Source organism: Hypomesus transpacificus, chromosome 26, assembly GCF_021917145.1.
Source record: "Hypomesus transpacificus isolate Combined female chromosome 26, fHypTra1, whole genome shotgun sequence".
In the NCBI taxonomy this organism is placed as follows: domain Eukaryota; kingdom Metazoa; phylum Chordata; class Actinopteri; order Osmeriformes; family Osmeridae; genus Hypomesus; species Hypomesus transpacificus.
Genome location: NC_061085.1, coordinates 2,646,850 through 2,671,100, shown reverse-complemented (window position 1 = coordinate 2,671,100; position 24,251 = coordinate 2,646,850). Strand labels below are relative to the sequence as shown.

Genomic DNA, 24,251 nt, shown 5'->3' with positions numbered 1-24,251 from the left:
GAATATGATCTTATGTTAGATCTTATTTTAATGTGGAGATAGACACAGGAGAATATCCATTTATATTTCTGTGAAAAACTAAAAAAAATTCTTTTTGTATTTATTCAACGAAAGGCCAATTATCTTATCATGTACTATACATTTACATGTATTCATTTAGCAGACGCTTTTATCCATAACGACTTCCAAGAGAGAGCTTTACAAAAGTGCATAGCTCACTGATCATAACAACGAGACCCCCAAATATTGCGGGTAGCCAAAACATGAAGCATACATTGTGAAAAAACAAATAAGTGCCAAAGGCCAGAACCACAAGAGCATGTAGTTAAACAAATTACAATTAAACAACATGAACCTCAAAAGTGCATGAGTGTACCTGTAGAAAAGCAAGCAACAATAATATATTTCACAGCGAGTACAATAATTTAAAATCAGTTACACTAACCATCAAGAGCAACAAGTCTCTCAATAAGAGTCATTTGTGATCCTGGAGGAAACTAACATCAGGTCCAGCAAATCATTCCTAAGTACCGTTGTCCTCCCGGAACAAGTGCGTCTTGAGCTTTTTCTTAAAGGTGGGGATTTGATTCCACCATTGGGGGGCCAGACAGGAGAAGAGCTTGTGTTGGAACCGGGCACTCGAGGGGTGGGACCACCAGATGGTTGTCAGAAGAAAACTGTAGGTGGCAGGTGGGGGTGTCAGGCTGGAGGAGAAACTTGATGTAGTCGGGTGCAGTCCCGTTCACCGCTTGGAAGGTCAGTACCAGGGTCCTGAATCTGATACGGCCCGTGATGGGAAGCCAGTGGAGGGAGATGAGGAGCGGGGTAACATGGGAGCATCTGGGTAGATTGAAGACCAGGCGGGCTGCTGCATTTTGAATCTTCTGGAGAGGGCGGGTTGCGAATGCAACTATACACTATAACTACAAAAAGCATCCAAAGGTGATGTGAAATTATGAGATGGAAATAAATAAATACGAGTGAGTGGTAGCCTAACCTACAATTTCTATTTCCGGGGAAATTAAGTTTTCCTGCGGGCCGACCCACTTGTGCGTAGTGTCCGTGCTGCTATCAACTACCAAATTTACATGAACACTGCAGAAACAGCTCTGCAGCTAGCTAGCCAACTTACTGTCGGAACATACACACAGAAAACAAACTCCTACATTCAACAAGACTCAGTTGTTTTCTATCATCTTAAAACGACAAAGCTGGAGTTGCCAGATAGCTACACTCCAATCCTCAACATCCATCCATTCATTTCTATTGCCCATATTTCACTACAAATATTTCGGAGCTCTCCAACTAATTAGTTTGAGAAATCTAGCCTTTTTTTGTGCCCCATATACCTTTTGGCTTTAGCCTTTATTCGAGCTGTAAAGTCAAACAATCAGCCTGTACCCATGCGAAAGGCTCAACTTGTCAGAGGCAACATACCATTAGTAGTTCAGAAGAACATGAATGCCAGGTTGCAGTTTGGAAAAAATGTATGAAAATATAGTTGTTTACAATTTAACCTTAACCTCATGAGCAAAGCCTAGTTCAGGCATGGCACTTGGGCAGCGCGCGTCATCCACTTATTAACTGCACCTGTGTTTGCCCGCTCAAACCCATTGTGCTACGTCCGATAAGGTGTAATTAAAAGGCCTCACGGATATGCACACACTCATCCATGTTGTATGATCTGTGGTGCTGCCGCCTTTCACCATCCCCATCTCCCCCTTGTTGTCTGTATATTTCTATCCATCAGGGAGATTATTACTCATATTGCTCCCTATGTATGTGGTTGCAAATGCTAGAGGGCTTCCCCGAGATACACCCACTGCGCCAACGTCAAACCTATTTCCATATGTATGGTTATCAATAAATGCTCTAATCCAGGAGTTCCCAATCCTGGTCCTCAGGCCTCATGTTTTAGATGTTTTGGATGTTTCCGTGTTCCAACACACCTGATTCAAATGAATGGTCATTAGCAAGTTTCTGCATAACTAGATAACGACCCATTCATTGGAATCAGGTGTGTTGGAGCAGGGAATAAGGACCAGGGGCCTCATGTATAAACGTTGCGTACGCACAAAAAGCTTGCGTACGATGTTTTTTTACGCACACTTTGTGATGTATAAAGATTTACTTGACGTGAGAATGTGCGGGCCGTCACGGAAACTTTTGAGCAGACGTGAGAATGTGCGGACCGTCCGCAAAGTCTTGTCTGGCTCTGTAACATTGGCGAATTCCAACTGAAAAGTGCCGAGACTCACCAAACATTACAAAATAAAGTTTCCACTAGTAGCTACATTATGACGTTGACTAACAAAAAACATTTGATCATTAATGTGGATGATCATATCAAAATGCCAAAACCCAAAACGGGAAATGCTATAGCCTTCTGTTTATACCGCCACCACTTAATAACTTCTGTTAAACTTGAGGCTGTCAAACGAACGACAAAATCATGCTGTTACGATGCGCCACCACTCGTTTCTTCATTTAAAGTTTTATATCGGACCATTTCTTCTTAATTTCTGCCATGGTCCAGTTCTCTGAACCCACAGCATTGATGGCCCTATAATAATAATGATAATTTTATTTGTAATGCACTTTACATTTTGCTAAATCTCAAAGTGCTGTCTTTTGTCACTAATACCTGATGACAGGCCGCCAAACAGGACACATTTTCTCGCCTCCACCTCTGTTGTCAGAACCGCGATCTCACAGTCACCGTAGTTCTTCAACTAAACGCTGCAGCGTTTAACGTTCTTTTTTTTTTTTTTTTTTGTGGATTTTTCAGTTTTTGACACATGAGGATATTTGCTCAGTATTAAATAAATATATTTAGTTATACACTGTGTTCTGCAGTTATCTAAAGGTAGCATAGGCTATGTGATGTTATCCTGTATTCCATGCAGTCGGGGAATCTCCCCCTCCTGCACCCCCGTAGTGGACAATCTGATGGTAAGGAAGCGCTGAATTCTGATTTAAAATTTGAGTAAGATTGTACAAGGTTTTTATGGAACAATTATCACTCAGTATAAGCGCAACTAACACAGCTGGATGTAATCTTCATAATAAACATGAAATTGAATGAAAAAAACGTGTACAAGTAAAACCAAATATATAAATATTACGAGTAGGCCTAATGTTCTTCCCACATTCAATTTCTGCAGTCTGACTACAGTACGGTCATCTGCGTCGCCAATTCCAACTGTTTCCAAAATGTGCATAGGCCTACGGGAGGGTCAGAGTTTGCGTGGAGGACCGCACATTCTCCCGTCAAGTTTGTTTTTTATAAATCACAACCTTTGCGTGGAAAGTGGCACATTTTCAGCCCCGTTTTGTGCGTACGCAAGCTTTATAAATGAGACCCCAGGATTGGGAACCCCTGCTCTAATCAATACGTAAGTGAGAAGTCTTGACTGATATAGTTTTGATATCCTGCTAAACTCAAAGTGGTAAACTGCAGAACCAAAATGTGTCACGATATGCTGCTTAAGCCTGCATTATATACCGATTTTGTTTTGTATTTCAATGAATTCAGTTGAAACTCCCCTGAAAGCAAAATAGTTGCAGAATGACTAAAGCGAATGGACATAATTGTTACATCTGTAGATTACATGCCAACCTCACATGGACTAAACACATTTGTACACTCAACATTATATTCATAAAACAATAAAAGTTCCCTTTTCTCTCATATAAACTTAACTGTACTAACATGTTAACTAATCATTGTCCCCAAAACTATTCCTATCTAAACCCACCGTCATTTTGGAATCATTACCAATTATTATATAACTAGCATTCTCAATATGAATATTAGGTCTAGGGGATGTCAAGGAATGTTGGATGTTGAGTTCACCCAGTGGCAAATTAAGCTTCCATTCCTGCTGTAGCTTATCAGCCTCCTTGCTTTCACGGATTAAATCCATTTGTAGCTTGATATCTTCACGCGTTCTCTCTTTTCTCCTCATTTGTTCCTTCACCCTTTGCTCTTCCCTCCACACTTGCCTCTGATCTTCAATCTTTGCTGGGTTGATGGCTTTTTTTGCTTTTTTCTCAAACATCTCATTCTCTTTTAATGGAACCAAAATCTGCAGAAGTTTTGGCATTCTTTCTTTGACCATACAATTTTCTTTTGGGTGCAGAGGGATGACAGTGTTGTACTTATGTCGGTTGTTAATAGAGTTCATTAGAGCTGAATTAGTTTCAATTTCCAGAAGACGGGTGTTGAAGTTACTCGAAAGTAGCAGAAGAGTGAAGGCTGAGTTGTCAATGGCTTCTTCTATGCACGTAAGAGTGCTCCTGCCAGGGATTGCAAAGTCCTGGGAGAAAGTTGCTCCTAAACCAATGTTCAGAGATTCTAATTTTTCTTTCAGCCTTTCAGCCAAATCTATATCCTCTTCAGCATGCAGGATCACAAATGAGTAAAAGACTGACTCTTCTTCCTCCACATTTATTTTACATTTTGGAAAAGTGTTCGGATTTGTCTCCGTTTTGATGGAGGGGAAACAATTCTGAGCTGAAGAAGAGGGAATGTGAGGTGAGATGGATGTATTAACTTTGTTAACAGGTGGAGGTCCATTTGTCACCTGAGATTTACTGTAGTATTGTAATGCATCTTTTTCTGTATAATCAAAACAACGTGCAGCAGGTGATTCCACCTGATTAGGTGGGAGCTTGGAAAATATTTTATCTTCAGATACACTGATCTCTAAATGAGTGGGGAGACCTTGGGAGATGTACGTCTGTAGAGAAGAAGGCAGACTTTGGTTGCTCAAAGCTGTATTTGATTCATTTAATGGAGAACAGTACTCTCTTGATGGTAAGTTCTTGAAGGAAAATGTATCTTGAATGACATCTTCAATCCAAGGACCACGGACCTTTTTTGCTTCTTTTTTCAGCTGATCCAAGTGTGTGTACTTTTGACCTTCCTTACAAGTACCTTCTGTGTGCCTGCAAGCTTTAAGGGCTCTCTTATATGCACAATCTCTTAGAAATGTTTCGCACAACCTCTCCTCAGCCAACAACTTGAAAATCCTGGCCAGATCTATTAAGTTGTCTTCTGCCATTGCTGTTCTGTCCACTCTGAAGTTATTTAACGTCACTCCACAAATGTTTACCCTTTCAAACAGATATTTAGCAATGCCATTTCCTTCTAGGGTCTGGAGCTTATCCAGGGCCTCTGTCCCTCTACTAAGACTAATAAGGGACATGGCATGTGTGAGCTTCTCAGCTGGGCTGTTGCCCATCTTTAACGTCAGGCTTTGCAGTCTCTCCTTTGGTAAATCTGAGAGTATCCTAAAGACATCCACCAGTTCTGTCCCACCTTCAATACTGTCTTCTCTTATCGTTCTATCTTCTCTCTCCATCTTCATTTTCTGAAGTGTAATAATTATTGGTCTTCTTTCAAGGGATACACTGAAAGAGAAACAAACTGTTAGTAATACTCATTCGGACTGTATGATGACCAAATGTTGTTAACTTCAATGAGAGAAAAGGACATTAGGGGGCAGCAAATACTAAATGAAGCACACAGAGAGGAGCTTGCCAAGAAACAGCTATGCCTGAGTTTACAGCTGAAAAGGCCAGGGACCTGTACTACGAATCAAGATCAACATGCTCTGGATTACTTTCAGTTACCCGGCTACGCGAAGCCTAACAATCGCAATCTATGACCTCTAACTCAACCCAGATCTTTCCAAGCATAGACGTGCGCGTTCACATAAAGGGGCGGTGTTTGCACCGTATGTCCAATTGCAAACATGGACTAAACAAGAGCCGCATATTTCATGCAGGAGGAGCAGACAATAATCTTCCAAACCTTTTCTACTCCTCCCTCGTGAAATATTGTAATACAAGCATATCAGGAATACAGACATATAATACAGTCAAAATTCAACAAAGTCGCTGCTGCTAAGCTGGCAGAAAATAGCAGACACTGTAAATGCGAAAGCTACATGACTTATTGAAGATGTGACCATAATTACACGTGTGCATTCCACAACGTTAAACTTTGTTGCTGTATTATTTTAGTTGCAACCCTGCAGTGGCAAACGATCGTGGGAGCAAATAAAAAATAAATATAAAACCATAATTCAAAAATGTAAGTAGCAGTAAGCAATACTTGCACATATTTTAGGGCCAACAAGTACAAGGCTGAATTGCCTGAATTAGTCCCTTTTGTAGGATATTGTATTGCATAAAAAGGCCTATAGAACAATGAAATTGAACCTTGAAACACAGTGGTCAAATGGACACCTTCAACTTTCTCCAAGTGTGCGTGGCAAAGGGACAATATTCTTTATTTGTTTCAGGTTGGAGCAGACAATGTGAGGGTCCTGTATAAAAGAACCCTGGAGCTCGATTATAAGAGGCTTTTAATAAAATAACATGGCTGGAGATAGAAAAACTGGAATTAGGAAGAGATAGTACATGACTGAATGAATGACACTAAACTTAGTTACACTGACATCATTTTTCTGTGTTCCTAGGGAAGGGAGAACACAGTGAGGATGTATTTCTTTTACTTTTTTCTACGTTTTGGTCTTTTCATACCTTTTTGTGGCTTTTTTGTTGAGCCTTTTGAGTCTTGTGGGGGTTTTCACCACTTCTCTCTTTCAATGTCCTATTTGTTATTTTAGAATTTTTTTATAAAAGTTAATGAAACTCATTCAAAAATTCAATGGTAGTAGTGAAATTATCATTTTCACAAGTTGTTCTTTTTGGTTTGAAATGTTTTGGTTGAAAGAAACCCCAATTTCTGGAATGGAAATGATAAGAAAATGGGTCAAAGCAACCCAAGGACAAAAGGGTTACGGGGAGACACCACAGTGAATAGGGATAACATATCGACATGAAACCTCCCCATGTGATAACTAACAGTAGGTCAAATATTGTTTTCATTACTAGTTTCCTGTAAACGTATGTTTAAATGAGCAAATGATGCATTAAGTAGTAAAATATGATATAATTTTGCATACATTTCCAGAAAGGAAATCAGAACATTGAGTGAAAATCTTAATTTCATTTTGTCAACATATTGGAGTCCAAAGTTTTTACAAAGGGCACTTTGGATATCTCTTTTTCATCACTCCGTTAATCAGAATATGGTGGCAACAGACATCCATAGAAAATCCATAGTAAATTGCGCGACAGACCGTGTTCTTGCTCAGGTTTCTCCGCATCACCCACACTATAAAAGTACCCATAGAAATAACGAAACGCTGTGCATACAGTATGTGGGACTGAGCGCACAGCTTCAATGTGTTGCATTGGCAACATACGGCTCAAGAAGCTGGCAATATACGTAATTCCCTCTGCTAAGAATCAATATCTTAAAAGGGCGATTGATTGCAAAACCAATTTTACCTTGTCATAGTTGAATAACAACAGTTCGGTGGGTAAAATGGACATACAGTGAATATCAAAGTCCATTGACACCTCTTTCCTATGCAAATCTCAAAAAGAAACATTTGGCTGTAAAACGCTAGCTTTTCAACAAAGCCACCGGAGTGACGTAGGACAAGGGACCACCCTTTTTGGCTCTGGTCTGTATCTTTGTCACGCCCCAAAATGTACATCCAGACCAGCCCGAGGTAGCGTCCATCTCCGATACTAGTTTAGCTGTGCGCTGCTCTGTGAAGGCTACTTATAAGGAATTACAAAGAAGAACGTTTTGAATTTTGTTTTTCAAAACCGTCCTTGGTGAAATAGTTCGCGCAAATGTGTCGAGGGTCGAACTGCACAGGGATCTTCTACGCTACGGTATAGACCAGGGGTCGGCAACCCAAAATGTTGAAAGAGCCATATTGGACCAAAAAAACAAAAAACAATTCTGTCTGGAGCCGCAAAAAATTAAAAGCCGTATATAAGCCTTATAATGAAGGCAACACATGCTCTAAGTGTCTATATTAGCTATATTAGCCTACTATCAAAATGATAAGTAGGCTACAAATACATAATGAGCATTCATTAAAAAAGCTAGCTAGCTTCCGTTACCTAGCAACCTAGCATAACACTCGTAGTAATGCTACTTCCAGCTAGTGTTACTTGTTAGCCTCCTCATTGTAAAATGTGAAGCCATATAATAAAGTCTCCATAGTCGATAAGTAATAAATAGCTAATAAATAGGTACTTTATTAACCCCCGAACGCAAAGTATTGTGTCCAGGCAGACAGATAGCTAGAAAGCTCACGCAGTCCAGAAATCTTTAATTGATAACTTGGATATTGTAGCTACAGTACAGCAGTAGCTAGCTAGCTAGCGATCTCAGTCAATGTGAGTTTCATACACCGTTACAATATTACCGTTATTCGCAAACAATATCAACAGCAACAACATCGGGAACGTCTCATTTTTCAGTTCACAAGATCATAATCATGAAATGTGTTATAATCATAAAAATGGAACATAAATGGAATGTTCATAATCACACATGTGTGACGGCATAGACATATATGTCTATTTCAGTCAAGACAATCACGTATTAGATTTGAGCATTTATTGTTACATGACATGGACATGTAGATTTACTTTGGCGGAGTGGATGATCTAAGGGAAGCACTCCCTGCCTGCTCGATGCAACACATACATACATGACATATGAGGCAGGGAGCAATAGAGATATAATCCCCCTGTTGGATAGATACACAGACAGCATTTGGGAGAAGGGGACGGTGGAGGGTGGCAGCAGCACTGATCATACAACGACCGGGGTGAGTGTGTGCATATCCACACGTCTTTTAAAGACGCCTTATCGGACGTGGCCCAATGGATATGCGCTGCTACATGGGTGTGGTAGTGGGAGGAGTAAGGAAGGCGGAGTAAGACGCCTTACGTCCCCGATCACTGACTGACGCGCGCTGCCCGATTGCCCTGGCAGAACTAGCTGCGCTTATGTGTGACGGTACTCTGTGGGGCCCGCTTTCGAACGATCACATATCTGTGACGCTACTCCTTAAGAGGAAAAAAAATAATATGCTGACACCATCTTTTTCCATTTTCATATTTTTTTTAAAGCTCCAGGGAGCCTCTAGGGCGGTGCTAAAGAGCCGCATGCGGTTCTAGAGCCGCAGGTTGCCGACCTCTGGTATAGACAAACATCAGCCATGCCCGTCTAGTCAATGTCAGCTAGACTATCATCTGCTTTTTATTAACGCTGATTTGCAAGGAATGCAAGAACAGCTAGGTAGCAAAAACACCTAGACTGTAGGCATGTAAATTAGTTTAGCTTGCTAACGCAAGAGCATAGGTAGAATGTGTGATAATTTAGCCTAGTTTATTGGCAATGGGGCTAATGTTGTTTCATGTTCCTGAATGTTTCATTCAAATAAATAACCCGTGTTATGTAAATCTACAATTCACGATGCATGTTTGTCCAGATCTTTGTCAGGTTATTTTTCAGCAAGATATATAGAGCTAGCTAACTGAAGCCGAGTTGAATCACGATATGGTTTGGTTGCTAAGATGTAGCCTAATGTTCTACCCGCCTAAGTCAATCCAGTTTGCTTCAACAACAGAAGTGGAAACAAGTAATGTTATCATCTTAATGATATGTAGTCAATCTGTTGATAGCTACAGTACAGCAGTAGCTAGCTAGCTAGCGATCTCAGTCAATGTGAGTTTCATACACCGTTACAATATTACCGTTATTCGCAAACAATATCAACAGCAACAACATCGGGAACGTCTCATTTTTCAGTTGAATGAAACAGTGTTGTGTAGACACAATAGATTTATTTGCGCGTTTTATTTCAAGTCTCCACCTTCGGTGTTTCGGTGAGTGCTGCTGTTGGCCGTGTTGCGTTATTGTTCCCCAGCTTCACTCGTTGAAAACCAACCAATCAGCGCGCAGCTTATCTAAATATTAATTAGCATACCATAAAAGGAGAAAAGCCAGTGTTTTTTCCCGGGAACATTTCAGAGGATCTATCAGGGGCCATAGAACAGCACCCGGGCCATTTTCAACCCAATCAATGTTATATACCCTATTCGGAGACCTTAAGGAACAGTGTGAAATACCAAAAAAACCCGGTCAATCGCTCCTTTAAAGATACTCATAAGGTAATGCGAAAGGGTTTGGTCGGTCTCTAAATGTTCTGGCTCTTCTGAGCGCACCTCTCATTATCCGCGCACCAAGCTCCACAGGATTTTCTATGAACGGTGACGACATTATCGTCAAGAATGGGCGGGGTTTTTATACCGGTGATCTCTGATCTCCAACTTAACCTGCTCCCGACCAGGTTAGCCGTTCAGCATGTGTTACCATGGCCGTCTTCCCTGGTAACAAGTGATCCACCATCGTAGTACAGAAAACCCTGAGTTGAACCTGAAGTTACCTCGCTAACGCCAAATCTTGATTCGTAGTACAGGCCCCAGGGGCTATACAGCAGTCTTGTTGTTATCAACACTTGATTTGTTTTCAAATGTGGGTGGGACAGTTTTTTGCAATAATTGAGGATGCGACCGTTAAATATAATTTCCGTTAAATTACTAAAAACTTGTCGGGACAGATGAGCCTTTTTCATTTGAAGTGGGTGCGACATGTCCCATGTACACCGCATTCCAAATTATTATGCAAATTGGATTTAAGTGTCATAAACATTTATTTTTGTTTTTTTCATGGATGGTATTGTGTCTCAGGGCTCTTTGGATCACTGAAATCAATCTCAGACACCTGTGATAATTAGTTTGCCAGGTGAGCCCAATTAAAGGAAAACTACTTAAGATGGATGTTCCACATTATTAAGCAGGCCACAGGTTTTAAGCAATATGGGAAATAAAAAGGATCTATCTGCTACCGAAAAGTGCAATGCCTTGGACAAGGTATGAAAACATTAGATATTTCACAAAAACTTAAGCGTGATCATCGTACTGTGAAGAGATTTGTGGCTGATTCAGCACACAGACAGGTTCGTGCAGATAAAGGCATAAGGAGGAAGGTTTCTGCTAGACAAATTCATCGGATTAAGAGAGCAGCGGCTAAAATGCCATTACAAAGCAGCAAACAGGTATTTGAAACTGCTGGTGCCTCTTGAGTCCCACGAACCTAAAGGTGTAGGATCCTCCAGAGGCTTGCAGTTGTGCATAAACCTACTATTCGGCCACCCCTAACCAATGCTCACAAGCAGACTGCTTGAAATACATTCAATCATCTTCATGCATGACAATGCACCATGTCATGCTGCAAAGAATACCTCTGTCATCGGCTGCTATGGGCATAAAAGGAGAGAAACTCATTGTGTGGCCACCATCATCCCCTGACCTCAACCCTATTGAGAACCTTTGTAGCATGCTCAAGTAAAAGATCTATGAGGGTGGGAGGCAGTTCGCATCAAAACAGCAGCTCTGGGAAGCTATTCTGACATCCTGCAAAGAAATTCAAGAAGAAACTCTCTAAAAACGTTTAATGGATGCAAAATGGTCAATCAAAAGAAGGTGTCCATGTTAACATGTAACTTGCCCTGATAAGATGTTTTTGATTGAAATAGCTTTTGATTTCAGTAAATATGCTGCAAATTCAACAAATTACAATTCAGTTCTTTACACCTATACATTTTTTTAAACTATTTTGTGCATAATCATTTGGAACAGTGCATTTTAAATTGTTATTTTTGAAAAAAATACTGTTATAATTGGGAGGTTTGTTCAGTAAAATTCAAATTTAAAACTGATGACGAATTATACTGACAGTCATTTGCATCGACTATTTAGGAAAATCAGAGAATGATATCATTTGCATAATAATTTGAAATGCGTTGTATAATGAAACCTATGCCCGAGTAAAGCAACCCTTTGTAGAATCTCATGGCTTACAGTTTAGAGATTTTTTTGTTTTTTACAACAATGTAAATTAAACTTGCCAACATGCCTTTTCCTCAATGATTATGTTAATGAGGATTAACACATTTTGCCTAGGTTTTACTAATATGTTGCCACAGAGAGTAACGGTGGTGGGTAACAACAAAAACAATTATCATTTGTGTTTGTTTTTTTCTTTCTCAACATCTACTTGATAAAACCATGGTTGTACCATTTGAGCTTAAAATGCTTATAGGGTCACTGTACCCTCATTAGAATGCATTTGATTTCTTATAGGCCGTAAGGTGAACCCTGTTATCGTTTCATCCCGCTCCACAGTCTGGCATCTACACAATCTTTAACATTAAAAAGAACGAGTCATGCTTAACTACCAAAAAAAAGTTTGTCGCTAAAATTCCAGTCGATTGTCGATGTCTGTTTAATGCAGAACTAGTTACTTCAGAGCGTAATAGGATTTTGGTGGCACGGTTCGACATGTGATCGTTCTACACCAATAAGGTAGCTGCTTTTTGTCAACATGGATGGATATGGTTGGCAAATAGAGGATGGGACCTTGCACGTCACCTGGATGACCAGAAATTCGGCCCTGACAGTGTTCTGCATGATTTACACTGCGGCTGCAAAAGTGCCTGTGAGACAGGCAGATGTTCCTGTTTTTCGCTAGGACTGTGTTGCACATACTTATGTCGCTAAACAGGCTCTGGTAATACTTATCTGGTTGACAAGCTAATTCATATTTGCTAGAACAGGGATTGGAGGAAAAACATACAAGAGGGTAGATCCCCAGGAGCAGGTTTGGCCAGCACTGCATTAGATTGTCTACTTGCATAACTGGCTCTTAACCAGGAACTACAAATTGTGATACATCTATGTTTTCTTAAAAGTCCTCTGGCATAGCTATACGGTAATTTATGAAAATGTTAGGGGATTTGCTTATTATCAGAGGTTTCTGAACCATTATTTACATTTACCGCTTCAAGTGAAAGTGGACATATTGTAGCAATATGTTAAAGTTTTGTTACATAATCATGCCTTAATCTCTTCTCTTCATCTGTGCTATGGGTTAGACTTTGACTGGGTTCCTTTTTAGATCTTGTACTCTGCAAGAACATTTAGAAGCTTTTTATTATGTGAAATTGATTTACAAACCAAAACATAAAACATTATTACTTACCAGCCAGAACAGTCAGAAGAAAAATGGAGAGTGTGAAAGACTCAACCCTGGCAACCCCCGGCTAAGTACAATACCCAAACACGGAAGTGATTCCCATTTCCTGTTTTCCATTTAAAGTGGCCACTCACATTTACAATCTACTGAAGAAAACCTCTATGAAGTTCAACAGTCATTTAAGCAGTCAAAGGGCACAGTTATGTAATTCATTCCATTCTATGGAATTATATCTAAAATGAACAAAAGCAGTAAACCAATGACTCAGGGTACTGAATGTTGTCTGAAACCAGCGGTGGGCCGTGCATTTCACGCCTAGGTCTTCAGTGACGTCAAACTTAATTAATACACATCATTTTAGGTTTGTTTTATTTTATGCAGTGCCGGCGGCGGAAGCAGGCAATTATGGGGAGCGGAAAGAGACATGGAGAACCTGCCTAAGGAGACTGTCGTGTGACATATACTTCTGAATAAGTAGCCTACGTCGTCGCATCTTCTTGTGGATAAGTACATTGTCCATTGTACATAGTACATACTTGAAAGTAAATTTTAGAGTAAATTTATAGTTGTAAAGTTTTTGCCAGTTCATAATTTGAGAGCTTTTAACTCATAGGAAAGGCAATGACAGAAGATATCTTGCCTTCTCAATGTGTCATTAATTTCCGTGTTGTGAATCATTAGAACATTTTTTGTCTGTTCCTTCAATATCTCAGCAAAATGTAGGCTAATTTGGCTAAAGGATGCCACACACGTTGCGTATCAGACAGACGTTGTTCTATAAATGCATAGCCCGACATTAAAAACTTTGACTGACCGCGTTGTTGTACCCAGTCAAAGGAATAACCACACAGGAACATCATAAACATTCAATGGTCTAGCCAGTCATCCTGGCAAAATATGTAGCCTAATGTTCTTTATTTATTGTCAGGACACGGTCCAAGTTATGGAATGCCGTGTTAGTCAAAATTAAATAAATTAATAGCTCAGTAAATAAATAGATAAATACGAATACAAAGGCTTCAACAACATTCAACAAGACATTTTCACCTGGCTATGCCCAACGTTTAGATCTGTTGTGGTATTTATGCAAATTAATACACACCTAATCATATTATGCGTTTGCCCATGTTAACAAAGAATATTAAAAAAAACTTGTGTTACATTTTTTGTTTGTCTTGGTCTAAGTAATCAACTCAGCAATTTTCATGGTGATATCTGAAGGTTAAAATATTTACCATATTCACGTGAGAAAAGAAGACAAGATATTAGGGTATTTTTTGAAACTTTCCCCTAATGGGATTCTTCTGGGGTTTTTTTCCTTACTCAGTACATATTGAGGATACAAAATCAGTTGAGTTTGCTTCTGTTGCAATTTGTCCTATCGTTTTTCATAAAATGACTGGACTACTACTAAAAATGTAAACATTTGAATTTTTCATACCTCCCGATATCCCCCCCCCCCATATCTTGGGCCTATACCATCTGACTCACTCCAACTATGTGGGGATGTGGACAATATGGATGGCAACACTAACTGGGTTATAGCTTGTCAACTCTTATTGAATACAATATTTTTTTCACTACTAGACACATTTATAATGAAGCATTGGTAATTCTTTGTATAAGAGGTAATGCTATTATAGGTGACAGTGACAGTTTTTGCCATTTCTAATGTTTGACCATTCATTATCATTCCACAAATTTGTGTCAATGTTTATCCAAAATCTCAGGTTGGCTCTGACAGCTGCCTCAGATGGTTCCATCACTGTTTTCTCAAATCCAACTGAGAGGAATATGTCACAATCTATCACAATTTCTTTTTTTCTACCTTTTATTAAATATATCATTATAGATTTTTGTTTAAAATAAATGTTATGGAACCAATCAAAATGTCATCATTTATTAGATATTTATCACTAGCCATTCACAAAGGGAAGGTCCAGGCTTGGCTTGTTAGGTACTAGAACCAAGCACTGTACATTGCACATTAGAAGATACTAACTAGGCTGTGGGAAGCAGTATCTATAAAATGGATATGATCGTAAACACAAAACAGTTGTGTGGCAAGTGGAATTCTGGTAGGAGGGACCTGTGAGCAGGGGCCTTTTTCTATACATAAAATACAAATAATGTAGTTATAGTCATTTACCAGATGATTCTATTACAATTGGCATATAGTGCATTTAGTAAGTAGCCTATAACAGCAAGTACAACGTAATCAAGAATCAGAAGTGAATAGTTCTACTAAAAGTGATTCGTACAAATGAATACAAAGCTGTAGCGATGCTCGCTTTTACCTGACAGTGAAATAACAGCAGTCGCAACTACAACATAATTCACATATTACCCTCATTCCGATAATAGGACAGTGTAGCACAACATTGACATCAACATTGTTTTTCAAGTGCAGCTCCACATTAGCCTACGTTTATTTTGAGAGGCAGTTAGAACCGAAACTGTAGCCTACTGTACTGTAGCGAGTGGTACGTGACAGTGGCTAGTGGTACGTGCCTCTACTGGCACCTAGTGGTACATGCCAGTGCCTCCACTGGTACATGACAGTTACTGTTCTGTTGATAGTGATACGCAAGTGTCTCGTGGCAGTTGCATTGGGTGTCTTGTAGCTTTTGTATACTGTCATGTTGCCTAAGGCCGCGTTCACACTTGACTTATTTTTCAGAAAAAGCGCTGCCTTCAGCGCCTTTTGAGCGCCTTTTGAACGCCTTTTTTAGAAAAGCGCTGGATGACGTCAAGCGCCTTTTTCTAACGATAATTTTGTAACCTGAACGGGAATTATATAGTCTAGCGATACATTATTATCCGTTATTTTCCGTTGGTTACTTATCGACAGCTAGCTACTATGGCCAAAAAAATTCCATTACTTGCTTTAGCTTTGGCGTTTGAGGAGCCATAGCCCTAGCCATAGCCTGGTAACTAAGGTAGGTTACTAGGGAAGGTACACTCGTACCTACTCTCCTCGTCCTGATTGGTCAGCTGTCAAAAAGGCGCTTGACGTCACCCAGCTTTTTTCTGAAAAGTTGAGAAAATTGAACTCAAAAAGGCGTCGGGCTCAGCGCTTTTTTAGAAGTTTTAAAAAGGCGTCCGCCTTTTTCGTTTTCCCATAGGGTTGCATGTAAAAAGGCGCTGAAGGCAGCGCTTTTTTCTGAAGAAATAAGTCAAGTGTGAATGCCTAACTGCCCCGCGGCCATTTTAGAATAGGAGAACAAGCTATACACTTTTATTTTTTAAATGTGTGGCGGCCTGCGGAAGCCCGTGAATGTCACGGCCGCTCATTGTTGGCTTTAGGTCATAAAAGATCGAAAATCGTTTTCTGTCAAAAATGAGATTTTGGATGTTTTGTATAGTCAACACCCTAAACTTCATTGTAATGTACAAAAAGTAAATGATTACTTATGAAAAACTGTTAATTTCAACAGGTTTTGGACATTGGACAAGATTTTCAAGCCATGTCAAATCAAATGCTTAGTTTGCCTGCTCTTTTGAGTGCTGCATTAGCCCATAACAACTGATCAATGAAATAACTTGCTGAGAAGTTATTAATGTAGCCTATACTTAAACTGACATTTACATTCACAACGTCATTACGAACAAAAGGATTTTCTCCCATATCACTTTTTTACACAGGTCGACTTTAAAATGATGTAACTTCAGTTGTGATAAAGATATCTGAGTGATTTAAACAGATTTATGTCCAGAAGAGTTTGTAGTTTTCCAATATGTATAATACCGAGAAAGTACATTTGGAATCAGGGTGTAATTTATTGACATGGTTCTTCATATGAAAGTAATGAACTATTATTAACAACTATATTTACTCTGAGTATCGAAATGCAAATGTAAGCAACCCATATTCAGTTATTACAATTAATTATAGGAGTCACTAGGGGGCGCTGATAACAACACAACGATGTGCATTAGAGACAGTCTACAACGGTGGCTCATGTGCACGCTTAAATTCAGTTACTCTGAGTAAAATAATTAGTTACTAATTCATTGCGTGTGTACAAGTCTGCTTTACATTACAGTCACACCATTACACTATATGCAATATAATGTCTAAATCGACTACTTTGTATGGTGAGCTTGTAGTGAGACAATCAAAAGTATGGTTTGGAGTCTGTTAGCACGAACAGTTTAACTTATTTTTTTAAATTAAAGTTTATAGCCTGATCTCCTATTCTAAAATGGCCGCGGGGCAGTTAGGCAACATGACAGTAAACAAAAGCTGCAAGACACCCAATGCAACTGCCACGAGACACTTGCGTACCACTATCAACAGAACAGTAACTGTCATGTACCAGTGGAGGCGCTGTCACGTACCGCTAGCTACTATCATGCTGCCAATCTACACATAGCAATACTACAGTGGCCCTGAAGTGCAAAACACACCCCCTAATATGAGTGCATCCCCCAAATGAAAACACTCCCCCCCGAATACGAGTCAACTCCCCCCAAATCGGATGACTTGTTCACCTCCCCCCAATACAGAACCACGCTCCCCCAAATGGAAAACAACATTAAATTAACTCAAAAACACATTACATTAACTCTGAACGGGAAGGGTAGGTGCTACACTTTAGCGCTGATTGGATGCAGTAGGCTTAATAACAAGAAATATGAAATTGATCGACAGAAGTAGCTACAAAATGCAATAGCCTGGCAGAGTTACGTGCACCAGAACATTTGTTTGGCTATCGAAGAATGTAGCAAATAGTAGGCTACTTAGGCAAAAGTGTTTCGTGTTAAATGTAAAAATCGATAGCCAAACAACTATCCTGGTCCACGTTACTCTGTCATTGTGGCATTTCGTTCTTCTGTTGTGGACTATTAGTTTTTTCTTCTGAAAAGTCCTGCTTCCTTCAACTGCGTTGTTAGCGTGCGCATAGGCTACTTATATTGTGAAACGTTAACAGCATATCTGAGATTATTTCATAGGAATGACCCTGATTAAAATAAAGAGTAGTGTCATGACTCTGAATTGTAAACATTAATGTTTCCTCTTTCCTTCCAACCAAAACGATCAAGTTCATGATAATGGCAGAGGTACGTGGACTAGTTGTTTGGCTATCGATGTTTACGTTTAACACGCAATTTATGCTTTTACATACGTAGCCTATGCTACATGCTTCGATACCCTATAATGTCCTGGTGCACGTAACTCTGTCAGGCTATTGTATTTTGTGCTTTTGTCGATCAATTTCTTATTTCTTGTTAGTTAACCTACTGCATCCAATCAGCGTTAAAGTGTAGGCCTAGTACCTACCCTTTCCGTTCAGAGTTAATGTAATGTGTTTTGAGTTAATGTAATGTTATTTTCCATTTGGAGGAGCGTGGTTTTGTATAGGGGGGAGGTGAACAAGTCATCCGATTTGGGGGGAGTTGACTCGTATTGGGGGGGAGTGTTTTCATTTGGGGGATGCACTTCAGGGCCACCGTACCTTTACTAACTACTATGCTAATGGTACTGTTTTGTTCTAATACGCCACCGAGTGCGTTCACTTGACTATGAGAAACCCGATAGCCGTTGTCGGTTTATGCCAATAATACGATTACTCCGTTTACATGTGTAATTAGTTATGCGATTACTCAAACACGTCTACATGATTCTTTTTATTAATCGTTGTATGCTCCACGGACAAAACTGGCACCATCCTTCTGCAAAAAAGTGTTGCTGTGTCTTCCTGTAGGCTACGTTGTATGTTTCATTCAATCAACACATTGAATCCTACTAAGAAAGCCGAGTAAATGCACTCAATGATAGGCTACATCTGCTACTGATATTACTATCCCAACTAATTTCAGCTGTTAAAACTAATATTCTTGTTACAACTAGCTTGCCTACTTCTTCTGTTTAACAGTTCAACTTTCAGCTTCTCCCGCATTGTGAGCACAACATGAACCACAAAAAGGTGCGGGACTGCACCTGTAGAAGAACAATCAATAGTAAAATATTTAACAGCGAGTACAAGACTTAACTTCGTTATAACTAACCTACAAGAGCAACAAGTCACTCTGTCACACTGTTTCTGTGTCTTTGTTTCTGTTGCAGGATGGCAGGCAGGTAGAGGAGCAGTGGTTGCTGTAAGGGCACTGTGACCTGTGCCTCGGTCCTTAATAAGCTGTGCCCCAAGAAGCTGGGTCTCTCCATTACTAGCAGGAACATCATTACTGTTTGCTTTTTAGTTCTCTCTGCACGTTTTAGATCACACGTGCACTGATCCCACACCCATTCCCTACACACTACTAATTTACATTACCCTCACATCCAACCGTTTCTTTGTAAGCACTTTTTATTGAATAAATACACTGTTATCCTTATTTCCGTGGCTTGTCACTTCCTGAAGTTCCTAAGTATCTATTTAATCTTCCTATGAGCCCGGTTATGACAGTTTTAAACAAGCACTGGTTGGCTACACACCTCATGCCTGGCCTATACAGATGTGTGTATTGGCACTTTGAAAGGTTTGAATTATTATATCCACATATCAATGTATAATTGTCATATCCACTGCAACAATAGGACAAAGGCACGACAACAAAATGTGAATAGGCTACACAAAATGAGCACACTACAGGCTAGAGACGATTCTTCTTTTAAAACTGGGGGTGCAAAAACATGCTCAAAATGAATACTAGATCTTAAAATGTATAAATATGAATCATTTGAGTATAACCAACCAAGATAGAACATACAACTCTGACATAACTTAAAAATGTTCTGAAAACAAAAAAAACATTAAAAGAAATTACAGTAATTTGAAAATGCAAAAGCACCCCTGCAGCTGCGGTAAAATCCTCTATGCTACAGGCTGTGCACAGTTGGCTACACTATAGTTCTCAATAAAAACATTTTAACATATGAAACATGTAGCCTATTGCACAACCTGATTTCACTCAATTAGGTTTGAAAAAACAAGTCACACTGGTGACAGTGACAGGCGGCGAAGTTCTAACATTTAATCATTTAACAGATGCTCTTATCCAGAGCGACTTACAGTAAGTACAGGGACATTCTCCCCGAGGCAAGTACGGGTGAAGTGCCTTGCCCAAGGACACAATGTCATTTGGCACGGCCGGGAATCGAACTGGCAACCTTCTGATTAATAGCCCGATCCCCTAACCGTTCAGCCACCTGACCCCACATACATAGTGTTGTTTGGTGACGACCGCCAGTCTCTCGTTTGCAGTCCCAGTCAAAAATCCACACGGTCAGGCGGTGACGTATGGTTAGGCTGCTCCTCAGTGGCTTTCCTAGCACATTTGGCGCCCCGGGCCGACAACCTGCCCCCCCAGCCAACCACAGCACGGAGATATATGACATGTCGCTGTTGGGGCCGTCTGCTGGTAGTGCGTTTGAAACTAAAGTTGGAGTGTACAAATATATTGTATTGTTTTATTTGATGGAGATTCAGAACTAAGGAGAGACATAAGGGGATATAGTCAGATAAGGTGAAATAGTAAATTATCATAGTATTGTAGAGTGATAAAAAGGGACATTAATTTGGATTAACAATGTACAAAAGATGTTGTTTAATTGAATTATTTTGGTCAATATCATTGGAAATTGAAACTTCTTTAAACAGTCTAAATCCTTTGATCAGGGGCGGATCTAGAAGAATATTCATGGGGTGGCAAGAGGGTGGCAGAAGATTTTGATGGGTGGCACCACCGTGGCAGATGTATATATGCTGATTTAATCTCAGTCATATTGATCAATGTTTATTTGCAATCAATGTCTATTCAAATGGCTGCTAGGTTTTCGGCATTCAGGCTGTCTACTCTTTTACCCCGGTCCCTAAATATGACACGGAGCCTGAACGGAGGTACGAATATGAATGTCTGTTGAATCTCGAATATAAAAATGATTTCACCTCAGTCTCAGTTGGCGCAGTGGGGAGGGTGGGTTGGAGTCGTCTAGTGCTGCATTCACTTGCAGTTGGATATTAGCAGGCCCAAACGTAATTCGCGAGCGCAGATTTCTGATGAAAACCTGCGGAAATTTAAACAGTATGCATTTGTCTGGGCAGGAATATATGGCTTCTGTCATGTTAGGCAGATCGCTATAGGATCTTAAATGATTTCTTATTAATATTGACATCATTCAGAGCCAATGAAAATGGGGGGGGGCATCTGAGAACCAATCAGATTCCAGGGAGGGCACATGCGACTCCATGTCCCTCCATTGGCTTCGCCCCTGCCTTTGATTAAATCAGTTGTTTGGTATACAGTGTCTGGTCCTACTTATTAAAGGCATTTAAACATTTGGTCTGTAATACCATACATTTGAAGAAAAGGTAACTCGTTAACTGGGTAATAGTAAGATCCCAAACGTCCCATCTATTTATTTCCTTTTATATATAAGACACAATACTTGTATATGATAGGCGGTGGGGCGCTACACACGTGAAAAAATAAATGTCAGAGGAGGTGAAAGGCTTGGTGAAAGGTTTGGTGAAGCGCTTGGTGAAAGACTTGGTGAAAGGCTTGGTGAATGGCTTGGTGAATGGCTTGGTGACCGGCGCGCAGAAATGCGCATCTAGTGTGAACAGCCTTGCGCCCTTCGTAGCCGATCAAGGCGCTTCCGGGCGATGATTCTGATAATCTTTTTTTTTTTTTGAACTTCTTTTTATTTCCTTTTATCAAATGCAGTCATACAGTACATCACATCGTTACATGAAATTAAGTGCTACGGGTACAAGTCTTAGTCTAGTGGGGTTAACAGTCCATGGATGTCTTGGGCCCAAACCATCCGGATCAAGGCTTATCAGGATTGAGTTACACATTAACATTGTCCACAAACACAATACATCACACATGACATTACATTAATAAAGTATTCTGAAAGAGAAAGGCCTGCAAAAGTCCACTGCATAAATGGAAAAACCAAGACAAAAGAAATATATATCAGTATGTATATTCTACTTATCATATCAAATGGAAGTGTATAGCAATGGGAGACCAGTTGTTTATGAATGCCTCTCTTTTAAGTTGTAATAGTGCAGTCAGGTGTTCCATCCTGTACATATCTTGGATTCTATCCCTCCATTGGGTTATTGTGGGGGGCTGTGGCTTCAGCCAGCAAGATGTTATTACCTTATTTGCTATTAGAAGAAGGGCCCTCAGAAGTTTTGTTTGGCTATTTTCTTCAAGGTTATCAGGCAATATCCCTAAAATGAAGTGTGATGGTTCTAACGGTATGTCAATAAATAAACATGTTTTTATTTCCCTTTGTATTTTCTTCCAGTATTCTGATAACTTTGGACAGTCCCAAAATATATGTGTGTGGTCTCCCACCTTGCCACAACCCCCTGATAATCTTTAATAAGAGACTTCTCACCATTGGCACAACCTCTGTTGATATATGTCTCGGGAAACAGATTCCCACATGCCAATTTTAGCATGTGACCACCACTATACCATGTGTTTTGGCCAGGCTCAAATTAGAACCAGGGGAGAGTCACAGTTCGTCAAAGAACAGTGCCAAACATGTTGACACGGCAATAAGATCTTTAAAGAAGTACAGTATCTGGATAAATTACATGGGTTTTCAAAAATAAACTGAAGCAGTATCCTTTTTAATTTCACTTTGGACTTAAATACGGTGAGTACTAGATAGTATTCAACAGGATTAAACAGGGTTCACAACTTTTTCCAGATGTATCTCCAGTAACTTTACCAGGGCTGTGTTTCCCGAAAGCGTTGTAAGCCTACATTGATCGTAGAATCCATCGTACAACGAATCTTAGTTTTACGGGCCGTTCCCAAAGACATCGTAGCTAAAGGGTCTCTTGAAAATTCATAGCTCTTGAAATCGCATAGATTAACCTACTCCTTACGAGCATGTTTGGTAAACGCACGTTAGAAATGTCGATGGTTTCGTTTTTTGCTCGATCGTTGCTACGATCCATCGTAATCGGGAAACACATGAACCTTGTATTTTTTGACAGTTTGTTGTGCTAAAATTTCAAGTTGTTTAACATGGGTATCTAGAAAACTTGCCAATTGAAAGTAACTAGAACATGGGAGTCTTAGTAAACCAGAGGGATCCTCACTGACCACGGTTGGTATTAGAAGGTTAGGTAATTTTTGAAAACTTCAGTGTCTGATTACATAGCATAGTAGGGATGGCTGGTGGATTTTTGTTTCTGTAAATATATATATATATAAGTCTACAACTACCTAGAGATAACCGTACCTGCATTAGTGCAGATGAGAAAGAAAAAAATTCAAGTTAAATGTTTTAAGGCCCCAGAAAAAAAACACAAGAATTGTATATCAGTCAGAAAAAGGTTTATTTACCAAGTAAGTTTACTTAAACAAGGAATTTACTTTGGTGGGCAGGTGCATAAAGTAAACATATAATACACATATAAGACTATTAAAGTGGCTGCAGTCTTTAAATATAAAATCTTTACTTTTACAACAAAATGCTAACTAGCAGCATACCAGATAGTGATGGAGGAGGTGATGGACTCAATGATGGCTGTGTAGAAGTGCACCATCATTGTCTGGCAGATTTAAATTATTCAGCTGCCACAGCAGGGCTTGAAATTAACCTTTTTATTTGGTGGCACTGGTGCTTCCAAGTTTAAAAAATTAGGAGCACCAGCAAAAATTGAGGAGCACTCATTGAATATTAAGGAGCACCACAACTAAAATATTTATGTTGTAGATTTATGTTGCTCGCTAGTTAGCAAAAAATGAAGTGGAAGGCCATGTTTATTGCATCGTCTACAGACCTGTTAGCTCTGTAGGCAAACTACAGGGGGTACAGGAGAGGGTCCGTGATGCACCAGGCGCTCGAAAGACTTAATTAGCACAGAGGTCAGGGCGATGGGTCTGTAGTCATTTAGTCCTGTTGACCTTGGCTTTTTGGGCACAGGAATGATGGTGGAGGATTTAAAACAGGCTGGCACATGGCATGTCTCCAGAGAGGACACTTTGAAACTCTCTGTAAAGTTTTGTAACTTTGATATGAGCTTTGGAAGTGACATCAATAGTTAATGCGAGCACGCGATAGAGCCAATTCTTTTAGCAAATATTTGAGCGCAAATACTGTTTGAGCTTCATGTCATATAATTCGTTGGACACATGTTGTTATGATGTTTGAGTCAAAATAAGATGATCGGTGTGCTTATTATTTAGAAACTTTATTTTGTTTTTTTATGTTTTTTTTTACCTACTGCAATTCAGACTTGCGTGCCGACACCTGGAGTTCTGTGTGCTACAGCAGTGGCTATTAAAG

General features: G+C 39.7%; 2 protein-coding genes across 3 annotated transcripts in view; one reads left to right on the top strand and one right to left on the bottom strand.

The window, feature by feature from the left end:
• Positions 1 to 2,730: 2,730 nt before the first annotated feature.
• ticam1 (toll-like receptor adaptor molecule 1) lies at positions 2,731 to 13,081 on the bottom strand. Its single transcript, XM_047049718.1, has 2 exons — positions 12,992 to 13,081; positions 2,731 to 5,415 (listed from the first exon to the last, which is right to left on the bottom strand). Exon 2 carries the CDS (start codon positions 5,370 to 5,372, stop codon positions 3,720 to 3,722), a length of 1,653 nt encoding a protein of 550 aa, XP_046905674.1. The 5' UTR covers positions 5,373 to 5,415; positions 12,992 to 13,081; the 3' UTR covers positions 2,731 to 3,719.
• Positions 13,082 to 22,458: 9,377 nt separating this feature from the next.
• lrrc39 (leucine rich repeat containing 39) overlaps positions 22,459 to 24,251 on the top strand; it is a 41,224-nt gene continuing 39,431 nt past the window's right edge. For both annotated transcript variants that reach the window (XM_047049955.1, XM_047049956.1), the window contains exon 1: positions 22,459 to 22,607. The gene's annotated coding sequence lies outside the window, so the exon portion shown is untranslated. The remainder of the gene's footprint in view (positions 22,608 to 24,251) is intronic.

Excerpts from the sequence above, each read along its gene's own strand:
- ticam1 (XM_047049718.1), bottom strand. The coding sequence starts at position 5,372 with ATGAAGATGGAGAGAGAAGATAGAACGATAAGAGAAGACAGTATTGAA.